Raw genomic sequence first — 13,527 nt, 5'->3', positions numbered from 1 at the left:
AAGTTATAGTGCCTTATTCCATTTGATTAACCAGATGCAGCTAAATTTAGCTAAACAAATCAGGGCTGTGGTGTTAGAGATGGACTTTTATTAAAATTGGAAATAGATTATTTTATACTATTTACAAATAAGACATTAATTAATGTGCTTTCTGCCAGGAAGGGTTGCTGTCTGTGTTTCCCATACACTGGGCCAGCGGCTAAACGGCGTGTTATAGGCCATCCTGGGGCCCGTTCCTTGCGGCGGACATTAGCTGCCTGAATAGGCGACACTTGTAAAACGCATAAAATCCCCCTACGTTGGATGACATGTCGCCTCTTGAGTAAACCTTTTGTAAAGCAAAGTTACCCCTTAAAACACTTTGAATAAAATGTTTCATAGCATGCTTTATACATATTTTAAAATATCACATTAACAAAAGAGTTATGTGCATAAGCATGGTCTAAATTCTTTTATAGTGCTTTATTCTATTTGAATAACAAAATGTAGATAAATTTAGCCTAACGTAGCTAAACAAATCAGTTGTGGTGTTAAAGATGAACTTTTATACAACTTAGAAATATATTATTTTATACTATTTACAAATAAGAGAGATGGGGCGTGAGAGCATTCTGGCGTCTTACGGAATGACGTATTGGGGCGTGAGAGTGCTCTGACCCTACTGCGGACATTAGATATTAGATGTCTGACATGTCTAAAACATGATGACAGCGCTTTTGCTGTTAGAAAATAACGTATTTGCTTAAAACAACACGCGAACAAAACACTGCTACTGTTTTTACCATTTAAAACTGCTCAAACCTCTTTCATCTCTAGCTAGAAAAGATCGACGAGCCCGGAGCACCGTTAAAATTACACTGCTGAAAGTTTTATTATCCCTTAAAAATCCCTTTTAAACCAGTACATTAATAAGCACATGTAATGTATTTTTATTCTTTTAAAGACTTATGACCCCGTTTTGCTGGCATATGCTATACCGCATATGGTATGCCGACTGGCCACCATGTTGCTTCACCACACGACGCCCTGAAAACAGCTGGTCTTATCGAAATACGACACATTAACTGCTTAGCTCATGGCCCGGATGATAAGCTATCACACCTCTGCAGGCCTGAGGCGTCTGCACCCGCGCGGCACAGTGGACGGTGGTCGCGCTACAGGCTGGTCGAGTGCATGCTGGGATATGTCTCTTCGCGAATGCGCTACAGGCTCATCGAGTGCATTCTGGGTGTTCGGATCATTTCAACTTCAACCACTGTCAAGTGCAGATCGAAAAGGTAATTCCTCCTAAAAGTTTGTTGGTTAAATGCATTCTTCAAATTCATACCGAAATAAAACACTGGTTAAATACTGCTAAAGTTTTTCTTCTTCTTCAAACATGTTGGTTAAATATAACGAGTTTAAGTGCTTCCTTATTTTAAAATACTAAAAGTGCCGGGACGCGTGTGCCTGCTCCTATCACCATGTGTGTGCCGTCGGTCCTCCGCTGGGCGTGTATGCGCTAGCTTACATTCATCCTGCTATACGTTTTTTTTTTTTCATTATTCCTTAAAACGTAATTAAATATAACACTGTAATAAATACATGTAATATGTTTTTATTCTATTAAAGTTTAATGGTCCTCATCTCCTAAACCACATGTTCCCTTATCAGCATATACACACCGCATGGCACAAGCATATCTGGACATAACCCCTGCACCAATCAGAATAAAGGGATACGCCCGCTCTCGCATATGACGAGATAAACGGACTTCTTCTAAGCTCCGCCCAAAGTGACACGCAATCTCTCTCTGCTATGATAAGCCATGATATTATGTAAAATGTCAATCAAATGTGATGAAGGAATATTTATGGTGTCACTTCCCCAAACCGCTGTATGAAAAAAATACAGGGTTAGATGTTTTCACAGGCATTCCACATAGCAGAAAATAATTTAAATAGCAGTTATTTAAATTCTGTTTAAAGACTTAGGTGATATGTTTCCCAAACACATTATTTTTTTTCACACCTTAGCTATTTCCAATTAAACACTTGACTTTTGCGCTTTGTCACTTAATCATTCATTCATTCGTTCAGTCATAGGACATGTTTTCATGACTGTTTATTCCATTCGTGCTCAATTTTTTTTTTATAATTTAGCAATGCATAATGTTCTGTTTGTTCTGTTTGTAATATTCTCCAAACAGCAGAGCAGAAATGCCCATTGCTTTGTTTGAATGTCACATGCTCTCTGAATGTCCTAAAGTACATAATGAAGTGATTTGCATTTCTCTGAAATGGAGTGACCTTTGGTTTTGCCAATAATTACTGGGTGGCTGCAGCAATCTGGAATTAAAATGTGAGAGGAGGCACTCATTACATCAAAAACATAAATAATTAATTAAAGAAAGAAATGCTCTGGTGCATCTGTTAGATCATCTGGGGAATTTCTTCATTGGGTCATGTGTTGAAAGCAACCCATGAGAGGGAGGGGGACACCTATTTTTTCACCTTGGCACTCTCATCGTCAAAGGCTACTTGGAAATCACAGGTTTGCAGTGAGAGTTATACTGACAGCCCTTTAAAATACCACCCTAAGAGTTACATAGTCTTTTTCAAAAGCACTTTATATCTGCTTTTGCTTAAACGGGTTTTTCTAGCACAGGGGCACTTTTCAAAACTCAATCAGAGATCAGGCTTGACATTGGCAGCTGTTACTGCTCGAGTGAGATCTCTAGCATCAGGTTCCTTGCAGAAATGATTTTGAAATGGAACTTTGTGTGTGTGGGGTTAGGGATCTGTGCTTATGTCAATAAGGTAGTAAGTTCAGGTTCCTTGGCCAGCAGAGTAATGATGTCAGCATTGAGCCCTTAACCCCAACTGCTCCACGGGTGCTGAGTGTCCTTGTCCTAAGGGAAAATAGCTATATTTCATTTGGAACTCAAGAATATAAAACATGCTAGGGTCAAACAAGGAGCACTAACAGGTATGTTTTGTACTCTTCATTCTAGTCACAGCGACGTGTAACGTTTCACCTTCCTGACGGCTCCCAGGAAAGCTACAGTGACAGTGGTCTAGGGGACCATGAGCCTGTGGGCAGTGGAACACTCCACTCACACCCTCTCCCTCTGGTTCAGCCACAGGAGGACTTCTACGAACAGGCCTCACCTGACAAGAGGACTGAAGCAGACGGTAATTCTGACCCTAATTCCGGTGAGTCTGTCTCTTGCTTAACCTTTTTGTGTGCTTAGATATGGCAAATCTATTGAGTTGCTATAATGTAATTTTATGCAGTTTTTTTACCTCCAGTATGCTGTATCTAGCACCATATGTCCCCCCATGCTAGTATGTACTTAGACACCCTAGGCTCCTTAAAGCCACAACTGTGAACAGAGTAAATTTAAACCTATGTCCTGCTGAAAAGCCCTGTATGGATTAAGTTTCCTACTCTGACCTAATTAGGAAGTTTGACCTAAGAGGACAATATCAGTCTTAGAAATCCTTCCTTATGCAAAAATGTAGACTTTCGTTATGTTGGATGACCTAATGTAATTCAATAGAAGGAAAAAAACAAATGCACAATGGAAAGCACTTAGCGGTCCACCAAGACATTTCTAAAGAAATTTCATATGCAAGTTTACATAGATCTATTTACTTTTAACCACCAGGAGCCCCTGCTTATGAACAGTTGATGCAATTTCTCTGCCTCCCTTGTGGCACTGCACATTGCACATGTGGTTTTGATTTATTTATAGATGATTTCCCTGTTGGAGATTCACACAGCAAAATATGTTAACTTTTTTTTCTTTTATTTCCACGGGGAATACATCATGACCCACTTTCTCTTTTTATCATTTAAAAAGCAAAGTGCTGCAAGATCAGATGCTTTGCCCAGGGTCTTATTAAGTCTCTGCTCAAATCAAATCAAGTTCAGGTTTGATGTCACATGGAAAAGTTGGTTCAATGTCACACTAACAGAAAGTGAATGGATATTACTTTGTCAAAACATCTTATATTGTAATCATTCACATAAAAAATAATCGCATTTCTGCAAGACACGTTATGTCTTCTTATACCCCAAGTTGTTATAGGTATCTGCATATTAAATTGCCTTAAAGTGCATAATATATATAAAATAATATAATAAAATATATTTCCATGTGACCACTGGTAATTTTCAGTTCATTCCATGGGAACCAGACTGGTCCTTGTGGGCTTGAATATGACAGAATGTAGAGTATATATTTAATTAGAAACTGACGAAAGAGACATGCGAGTTTCTTGCTACAAAAAAATCAGCAAAGCCATTCAGAGCTGAGGACTAGTTTGCCGTTGCACCAAAGAGAGTTAAGCACCTGTGGTGTCATACATATGAATTTATTTGCGTTCCACATGTGAAATTTACACAAGACCTTTCATTAAATAACTATTAGTCAAGAAGATGACATATGCAGAGGACCCTTCCTGTACCACGAGCACCACCACTCATCACTGTGCCCACCCAGCTGATCCCATTTAAATATACAAATGAAAGAGTTCTTTCAGTTGAAGACATTTGGTGTTTGGAGGTTGTGATCAGTTCCCACAGACATGCAAAATATCATTGAAACATAGGCCCCTGCTTTTGTGTAACTGATATGCACAATAAATAGTCTGTTCAACCACACATCATTAGTGTCATTTATGTTAATGGAAGAACTGATTTAAAAATGATTTTTAAATGAGAAATTATTCATTGATCAAATAAAATTATTTAATACCATCTTCACAATCAAAAATCCATGCTGCTAGAGAATCAAAAGGTCTAGCTAAAGGAACATGGAAGGTAGAATGCCAATAGTTGTAAAAGAAACTTTTATTATGACCATTGCAGTCATAATTGTCATGGTGTTGAATAGTATTGCATCTGTATGTCACGGGAGATACGCTGCGATCGCGGGCACAGCGGCGATCGAACGGGCAGGAAGCAGGCGGACAGGCAGAAGTCGGGGTAAACCAGGGATTTAATAACAAGACCGGGGATCTCACGCAAACAAACATCAATGACAGACAAGGCAAACAGGTAAGACCAGGACTTAAATAAGACAGGACCAAGCAAAGTAAATGGACAAAGCTGGAGACGATCAGGGAAGCACACGTGGGTAATCAGGGGGCGTGGCACACACGAGGAGCGGACGGAGCGGGCGTCACACTGTACCCATAGCTTAGCATATATGATACATTCAGAAAGTAGGTCTAGATCACTGTTGCCAACTCCTCAGCAAGGAAAGTCGTTATTGGCTGTTCCAGAAGTTGCTAGAAGTTGCTAAATGATGCCATTGCCTCATTTGCATGTTGTGCATGTGATTGTAATGGGCACTGTAGGAAAGAGGAATGAATAATGTCGTGGGAGAAATAAAAAGTGGTTGAAAAAACACCATAAATACATTTACAACTACAAATGGAGGGTTGGAATTGTATATCTAAACGATTCCAACCCTCCTCCTATATCCTTGGGACGGGCAAAAGTGACCCCAAAGAGACACTCTGGTGGAGTTTTTTATTATTATTATTATTTTTATTAATGCTGTACTATATACAAACATTTTACAAGCACATCTTAGGATATAGTTCACTTCGACAATATAAATGGCTGAAGAGAACTAAAACAACAACAACTGTGTTTATGTAATTATTGAGGTCTGTCCAGAATTTCTTACTGTATCTAAAATCCCAAAATAAATTAATTATAGTTTCAAAAGCATTACATCTAAGAGAACAGTACACATTTATATGTCTTTTAAATTTAGCAATAATACAATTCACTGGAAAACGACGGTGAAGAATTTTTTAAATTACCTCCTGCATCTTATTCGAAATAATGAAAGTCCTAGGTAACATCCAAGTAGATTCCCAATCTATGTCATCGAATATATTATTCCAGTAAAATACTGCATCTGGTTTAGAGACAACATTCCTCTGAATTATATGTCTAATGTGTTTGTTAGTTGCTTCTTTGGTCAGAAGAGGACACATGTTGCCTATGAACAGATCCTCAGGAACTAGATGAGGGAGAGTGCGGTTTCTGCCCTTTACAGCCGGTGATAGCAGGAAGACTGCCCCACTATGTATCGCATTAAAAACCATACAGTATTCTTTAGGAGAAACAGGAATATACTTGGACAAAAACCTCTCATATGTAAACAACAGACGATCTTCATTCAACAGTTGACTAACTAAAACAGTCCATCAATCCATCTTTCAATATAAAGTGTTTTGCGTTTATACGCTATGTCTTGAGTACTCTGGCGGAGTTACTTATTTTTGACAGCCAGGGCAGGATCAGCCACCTGCGGCTTCGCGCATGCGCGGTTCATTTGCAGTCTGGACACAGAGGGGTGAACATCTCCTGCTCTGACTGCAGCTGGGCGGGGCTGCTGCGCGATGACTGGCCGCCTGTGAGTGCTTTGGGACGGGAGATGAGCCCCCGGCAGCACCCGCTGCTCGGTGAGAAGAGTAAGAACAATACGTGCTTTCACATCAGAGTCTCCAAAAGTCTCCAATAAGACCAGAAAAAGTCGCTAGATTTGTTGCTAATCGCTTTTTTGAAAACGAGTCGCTAAAGGGGTCTAAAACTCGCTAAATATAGCGACAAAGTCGCTAAGTTGGCAACACTCATCTAGATGTAAATGGGGAAAAGTACAGATGCTTGTCGCTGTGTATTCAATATGTAATCCTGTATTTATATCCACTTAACATTTGCATGTGCAGCGTGTGGTTAAAGCAGAAAAGCACTGCAGTCTAATATAAGGATATACATTCTAATGATGACCAAGCACTTACCCAGTACATATTTTATTTAAATTAAGTATGTTGAAACTGACATCTCCTGTCTTGTGTTTAACTTAGCTTTCAGAGTTAATATTAAGATTCATTTTTCACTAATTTATTGCCCATGGTTTGGAAAAGAACATTGGTTCGGCAATATTTCATAATATTTAAGTTTCAAACACAATCTACCAATTCAAATGAATTTAATTATAGTTTAATATAATTTATATAATATAATTTATTGCATTCCATTGTAAACTGCCATTTTAAAATAGCCAAAGGTATCACAACTAGATTACATTAAAGCTTAATTTTCCACAGACTGTTAAATTTTTGAATCTCATTGGTCAGAAGGGTGATCATATTTTTTAACTACAAATGTAGCACCAGCCAAGTGAATCACAGCAGCAGGGTTGCTAACTTTGGTTATCTGACTGGAGTGAGATTTTCAATTTGAGACAAGTTTGCACGCACATTCACACATTTACATGTATGTGTCAGTTTTATTACTTTGTAAACAATCTGTAGGGTTTGCAAACTACACCAACACTTTTGTTGTAGCTAATTTTAGGTTTACTATCGAATAATATATATTTGCTGTAAGATATCTTGTGCAGGTTTGAGAGTCTGAAGATGTGAGTGTCACGCCAAATGCGTGAGACTTGGAAACCCTGTAGAAGTAAATCAATGGGCTACTATAATTTTCAAGTCTATCTTAAGTTACCTGAAATTCCAAATAATTATCTTTATTTTCCTTTTTTTGAAATTATTTTATATTTCATCATTGTCCACCTATGTTGATGTCCATTTGAGACATTTTAAAATATCTTTTTAGCTTTAAAAAGAGATATTATAAAAGTGCTTAAGAAATGATAAATTTTTGCATTGCAAGTAACGCTGTATCAACATATGCTAGTTTTAATCATATCATTAACAGGAAGACAGCTGTTCTTCAGTTTTTCAAAATAATTCATTATTTTGGTCAGACACTTGAGATCGAACAAGTATCGCAATATCGTAAGCACCTCTTCCCCTGCTACACACAACTATATGCAAACAGTTACACACAAATATGCACAAAAAATTATAGCATAAATTTCACTTTTACCTCTACATATTGACATAATAAACAACTAGACCACCAATAAATATAAATATTAAAAAGCTTAGTAGCATAAAAATTGTTAGACCCACACTCACTAAAGCACAAATCTGTGTATTTGTTTGCCCATGAATAACAATATGCTTGAATGCTGAATTTTCCTTGCTCTTGTATTATTTACGGGATTATATTGGAAAGCCTCAATAGAGTAATGACATTTTGAGGTCTATTTTGACAATCTAATGCAGCCAGCATAACTAACATTTTTGGGCATGTACTAAACTGTTTCACTATTTTGGTGCCGACCCGTGTCTTTAATCAGCGATGAAATACGCTCAAAACAATTATTTATCATCCAATTTGTTTCTTACCTCTCGGCTACCTTTTTAGGCTTCCTTATACATGAAAAGATTGGTTTTAATATTTTTGGCGTGGCTTTCTGGACCTTTCTTTTGACAGCATACCTCTCGTTTTCAATCAAAAAAATAATAAAATAAACCTCAAGAGAATTATATAAATAAATTGTTCTTATCTTGCCTTACATGTATGGTAATGCCTTACCTTGATTTTGTTTTAATTTATTTTGTTTAAATAGAGATTCCTGACAAAGTCAAAAAGCCTTGATGCAGTATACAAATCTATGTAGTGCTTTTATGCATTTTAAATTTGAAAACAATTTAGATTCCTTACCCGGCTACAGATAATTCAGCTCTTCTGCCAGCTGATCGCTTCTTGCCTATGCTGCTTCCACTATACACTCTGTTGTTGGCATTAGCACATGCAGTTCAGCATCATGCCTTCTAAAGTACTCTAATGTGTCCTCATTTATGTCAAACAGACATCCATCACGTATGGCAATGTTACACAACAATAGAACATGCCACAGAAAATGCCACGACCTTTTGGTGGCTGCATCTAAACATCTGAAATGCATTTTCAGCATATCAAAATGTCCTTTCGATTACAGTAAGTGTTTTGTTCTGATGATGAACTTGAAAGATTTTTTTATGATATGGTTTGTTTTTTACTGAATATATATTGTTTTTGATATTGGTGGATCATTGACCAATATGATTACGTCAAAAAATCAGACATAATCTATAATAAAATGTATAAATTAAATACATTGTACATTATAATATGTATAAATTAAATGAAATAAAAAAAACAATTAGTGCACCACAAGCGCACGTGTCAATAACTAGTGTTGTGTACCCACGTTTCTAAAACACCTTGCTTAAATACTGGTTAACAATGTAACTACCATAAAATACCAATGCACCAAAAATGCACCAGGCCACACTTCATTTGAGGAAAAAAAAAAAAGACGACACCACTCTTATGAGCGGAAAGTGGGCGCAAAATCATTTGCTATTTTGACGACGTGCACCGGTACAAAACCAGCAAAAACACCTTGCACTGCACTTTGGAGTAGTGGAAAATAGGGTCCATTTTGTCCAGAAAACAAGTTTTCCCATGTTACCATATTTTGTCAGTTCAGGAGGCAGCTTTAACAGAGGCAGGAAGACTAATTTATCAACTTCCAGTTATCTATACAGGCCATTGGGAACATCCATCCATCCATCTCTATCTATCCATCCATCCATCCTGTTTCCTGGGGAAGAATGTCCTGTTTTATCATCTAGAGTTCATGTCTTCAATTTTAATCATAGCCACAAGCCTATCTTTGCACATTGTTCTTTCGCATCTTATTAATGCAATACAAATTTGGTTAGTGATCCCACTTTATATCATGAAGTGACAGCTAAAATTAGAAGGTTTACCATTAAGTGCTGATAGCACAATCAATGACAGAAAAGCTGTGTTACACAAAAGCATGTCAAAGTGCATATGGTGTAACAAAGGCATCTCTCTTGCATTTGAATGCAACACAGAATGCAGTCTATGAATCTTTGTTTATGACACATGATGCAAGAATTTATAATCATTTTAGGAGAAGTTTCTCTTTACCAGAATGAATTTGTATTCTAGGAGCCTGGCAGTGAAAATATACTCTCATATCACATCAAGGAAAATCAAGGACCTCCCCTGTTGTGGCTCAGCAAATGCATATCTCTTATAATTTGCTTCATAATCTAATAAACGCATAGGATAATTAGGACTTATTCATTGTGTTAAGCAGTCCTTTGTCACTGCTTTGACTTGAATAATTTTCTCATGGGGTGTGTATATGTGAGTGTGTGTGGGTTTGTGTGAATGCTGAAGCATTTCATTGATTTTCTGATGTACTGATATGCATTTTCATCTTCACAAAACTAGGGATATCCATAGCTATACCTCATCCATACCTCATAGAGTGTATCAGGCTTGAGAGACCATTAAGTAGTATGCCTATCTGAAATAATGCTTTGTAGGATTTAACTGGGGGTAATGCCTGTTACATGACAGATTTACAGACATGAATATATTTGTTGGTATCCTTACAGCTCATTGAAACAATGCTTCATTTCTCCTGAAAAGTGATTAAATTAAAAGCAATTGTGTATTGTTTGCATGCATGTCTTTAGTATGTAATAAAGTAAGCCAACAGAATTGTGGAAAAAAATATGATTTATTCTTTATTTTACAAATATATGCTAAATAGCCTGGACAAATTTGAAAGAAAATAGCATACTACAGTGAAACAGGGAGGAGGCTCGATTCTGTTTCTGGGCTGCTTTGCTCCGTCTGCTATGGGGTGCTTTAAGTCTGTGCAGGGCACAATATAATCTCAAGACTATCAAGACATTCTGGAGCAAAATGTATTAACCAGTGTCAGAAAGCTCTGTCTCAGTTGCAAGTCATGGATCCTCCGAATGGATAATGACCCAAAACAAACAGTTAACAGTACTGAAGAATGCATAAGAACAAGGCATCACACTATTTTGAAGTGGCTCCCTATGAGCCCTAATCTGAATCATATCAAATATGAATGGACAGAACTGAAACATGCAGCGTAGATAAGGCAGCTTCCAAAGTTGACATAGCTGGAGTAGTTTGCTCAGGGAGAGTGGGCCAAACTACCTGTTTGCAGGTGCAGAAGTCTCATGGAGAGCTACAGTACAGGAATCGCTTGTTTGTAGCGATTGGCTCCTAAGGTTGTGCAGCAAAATACTAGGTTAAGGGTGCCATCATTTTTGTCCATGCCGTTTTCATTTGTGTTATTTAAAATATTCTGTTGAATCAAAACTCTATTTCAAAGTCAGATTTTTCTTAAATATGGAATAAACAATAATGGGTGGCAAATACTTGCCATTTTCAAGTTATTTCAGAAGCAATTGTGGGTTATTTATTTTTCATGGAAGGGTACCAACAATGTGAGTGAATGGTGTGTGAGTGTGCCCTGCGATGGGTTGGCCTCCTATCCTGGGTTGTTCCCTGCCTCGTGCTCATTGCTTCCGGGATAGGCTCCGGACCCAATAGGATAAGCGGTTTGGAAAATGGATGGATGGGTACCAACAAATTCTGTTTCACGTCTGTGTATGTCTGTGAAGATTCTCAGTCATCCAAGTGAAACTGTCTGGTGGTTGAGTCATGGCAACTGGACTTCTCTCTGAAAGGTAGAAACGTTTCCCTGCTCATCCAAGCAGCTTCTTCAGTCTGAGGGAGGTTGTAAGTGTCCACATATTTATCCTCCCGGGTAGTCTCACTTCACACCTGCTCTAAGTAGGCTGATTGAGGGAAACAAAGGGGGGGGGGAGTTGTGGGTAGATGTAACCGTCACATCTTAGCAGTCTCTCCTAACCCCACAGAGTGGGTCGTTAAGGGTGGTCCACCTGGTGGAGGTGTGAATTGGGTCTGGTTTTTCCTTGGAATGATTTTTCTTTTGGGAAAGGATGAGAGGGCCGCAAGATAAATTGGAAGGCCTCCACCTCTGTTAGGGGTTGTGGATTTGCACATGCAAGGCTTACGTCACCCCTCTCTCGAACCACTTGTCTTCCCTATTCAGTATCTGGACATTCATGTCCTCAAAAGAATGTCCTTTTTCTTTCAAATGGAGGTACACAGCTGATTTCGGCCTGGAGGTGTTGCTCCTTCTGTGCTGGGCCATCCTCCTATGTAACAGTTGTTTGGTCTCTCCAATGTAAAGTTCAGGGCAATCTTCGTTGCATTAAACGGCATACACTACGTTGTTTTGGTATCCGATCTTTGGGGTTTACGAGTCTTCTCAGCATGTTGGTGGGTTTGAAATGAACGGGTATGTGATGTTTTCCAAAAATCCTTTTTAGCTTTTTGGACACACCAGACAGGTAGGGTGATTTGAGTCAAACAAACGATACTGGTCGGTGTGAGTGGGTTTTCTGTAGATTTCTATTTCCAGTTTTTACAGCTTGAAGTGAAACTAATCGGGAGCATAAATATGTGGACACTTACAAACTCCCTCAGACTGAAGAAGCTGCTTGGATGAGCAGTGAAACGTTTCTACCTTTCAGAGAGAAGTCCAGTTGCCATAACTCAACCACCAGACACGTCTGTGTATGTGAATATTTGTACCATCCATCCATCCATTCATCCATCCATCAGTATAGGGCAGTGTAGGAGCCATTTTTTTTTCTTTAAAACACTTTCAGTGTGACAGCGGAAAGGAAGTTGCTACCTGTTACGTGGCTATATATTACATTATAAATAACATGTAAATCCTGAACTGAAGATTCCATCTGCCATTCCATGGTTAAAATGTAAGCTTAACTGTAATACAGACCTGCATCATGTACATTTCATGTATTGAATATTTATCTAACAAGCTATGTTTTTATAATTCACATATAATTACAGCAAAGATATGATTTTGTCAGTGATTATTATTAGTTATTGATAAATACCACAGCTGTATACGCTCTAGTTACTCCAGTTAAATATATGAGGTGTTTAGCACACCAAAACATTTCTGTGGTAGGGGTGAGTGAAAATATAAGCGAGAAATAATATTACATTATCAAAACTAATAGCTTTGTAGGTGTTTTCCTAATAGAGAAACATAGCCTACTATTTTCGATTTAATCCATTCAAATAGCTGGATATTTGGCTAAAGTTAAGTTTAGCATGTTTCACTAGGGGAGAATAACAGTGCCTAAAGAACAAGTTTCTATTTTATGTGCTGATATTGTTATGGTTACCTTTAATGCATTTAGACATCTGGAATGAAAACAGCTTTCTCTCACATCATCCTCTATATATATTGGAGCAGTGCCTGCAGATTACATTTCAACACTGGTAATTTGCTTTCATCCCTTTTCATATTCCAATGAAACATTTTTTTTCTTAGTAAACAAACTTGACACAAAACTGAGTAGTATAAATTTCAAGTAATAATAAATGGCGATATTAATGTAATGTAAGAGCATCTGCATCTTATTCAGTTTGTGGAGAACAAACTGTGTTCTCAGTAGGTCATGAGTTTCAATCCCATCCTTGGCAGAGTAGTCATATCATTGTTTGGCCCATGAGCAAGGCCCTTTATTCTTAATGCTCCAGGGGTGCTGGCTGACCCTGATTTTTGACCCCAAGGTTTCCTCACTTTTATATTGCTTTGTTTAAAGCATCTGCTAAATAAATGAATGTAAATGAAATATTTTTTGGGTTCAACAAACTTTGTTTCAGTTGTAGTGCTATTGCGTTTTAAGGGCTTGATTC

The 13,527-nt window shown here is 37.9% G+C and overlaps 1 protein-coding gene across 6 annotated transcripts in view; it reads left to right on the top strand.

Annotated features, from left to right (window-relative positions):
* LOC125751913 (protocadherin-9) overlaps nucleotides 1–13,527 on the top strand; it is a 180,531-nt gene that overhangs the window by 103,819 nt on the left and 63,185 nt on the right. For 2 of the 6 annotated variants that reach the window (XM_049031393.1, XM_049031341.1), the window contains exon 3: nucleotides 2,993–3,194. In XM_049031393.1, the coding sequence (XP_048887350.1) occupies nucleotides 2,993–3,194 (202 nt within the window). Of the gene's footprint in view, nucleotides 1–1,109; nucleotides 1,278–2,992; nucleotides 3,195–13,527 lie in introns of those variants that run through there. The other 4 variants (XR_007400815.1, XM_049031351.1, XM_049031364.1 and 1 more) reach the window with 4 other exon arrangements.

Source organism: Brienomyrus brachyistius, chromosome 1, assembly GCF_023856365.1.
Source record: "Brienomyrus brachyistius isolate T26 chromosome 1, BBRACH_0.4, whole genome shotgun sequence".
Taxonomy (NCBI): Eukaryota; Metazoa; Chordata; class Actinopteri; order Osteoglossiformes; family Mormyridae; genus Brienomyrus; species Brienomyrus brachyistius.
This window is presented reverse-complemented; position numbering and strand designations above follow the sequence as displayed.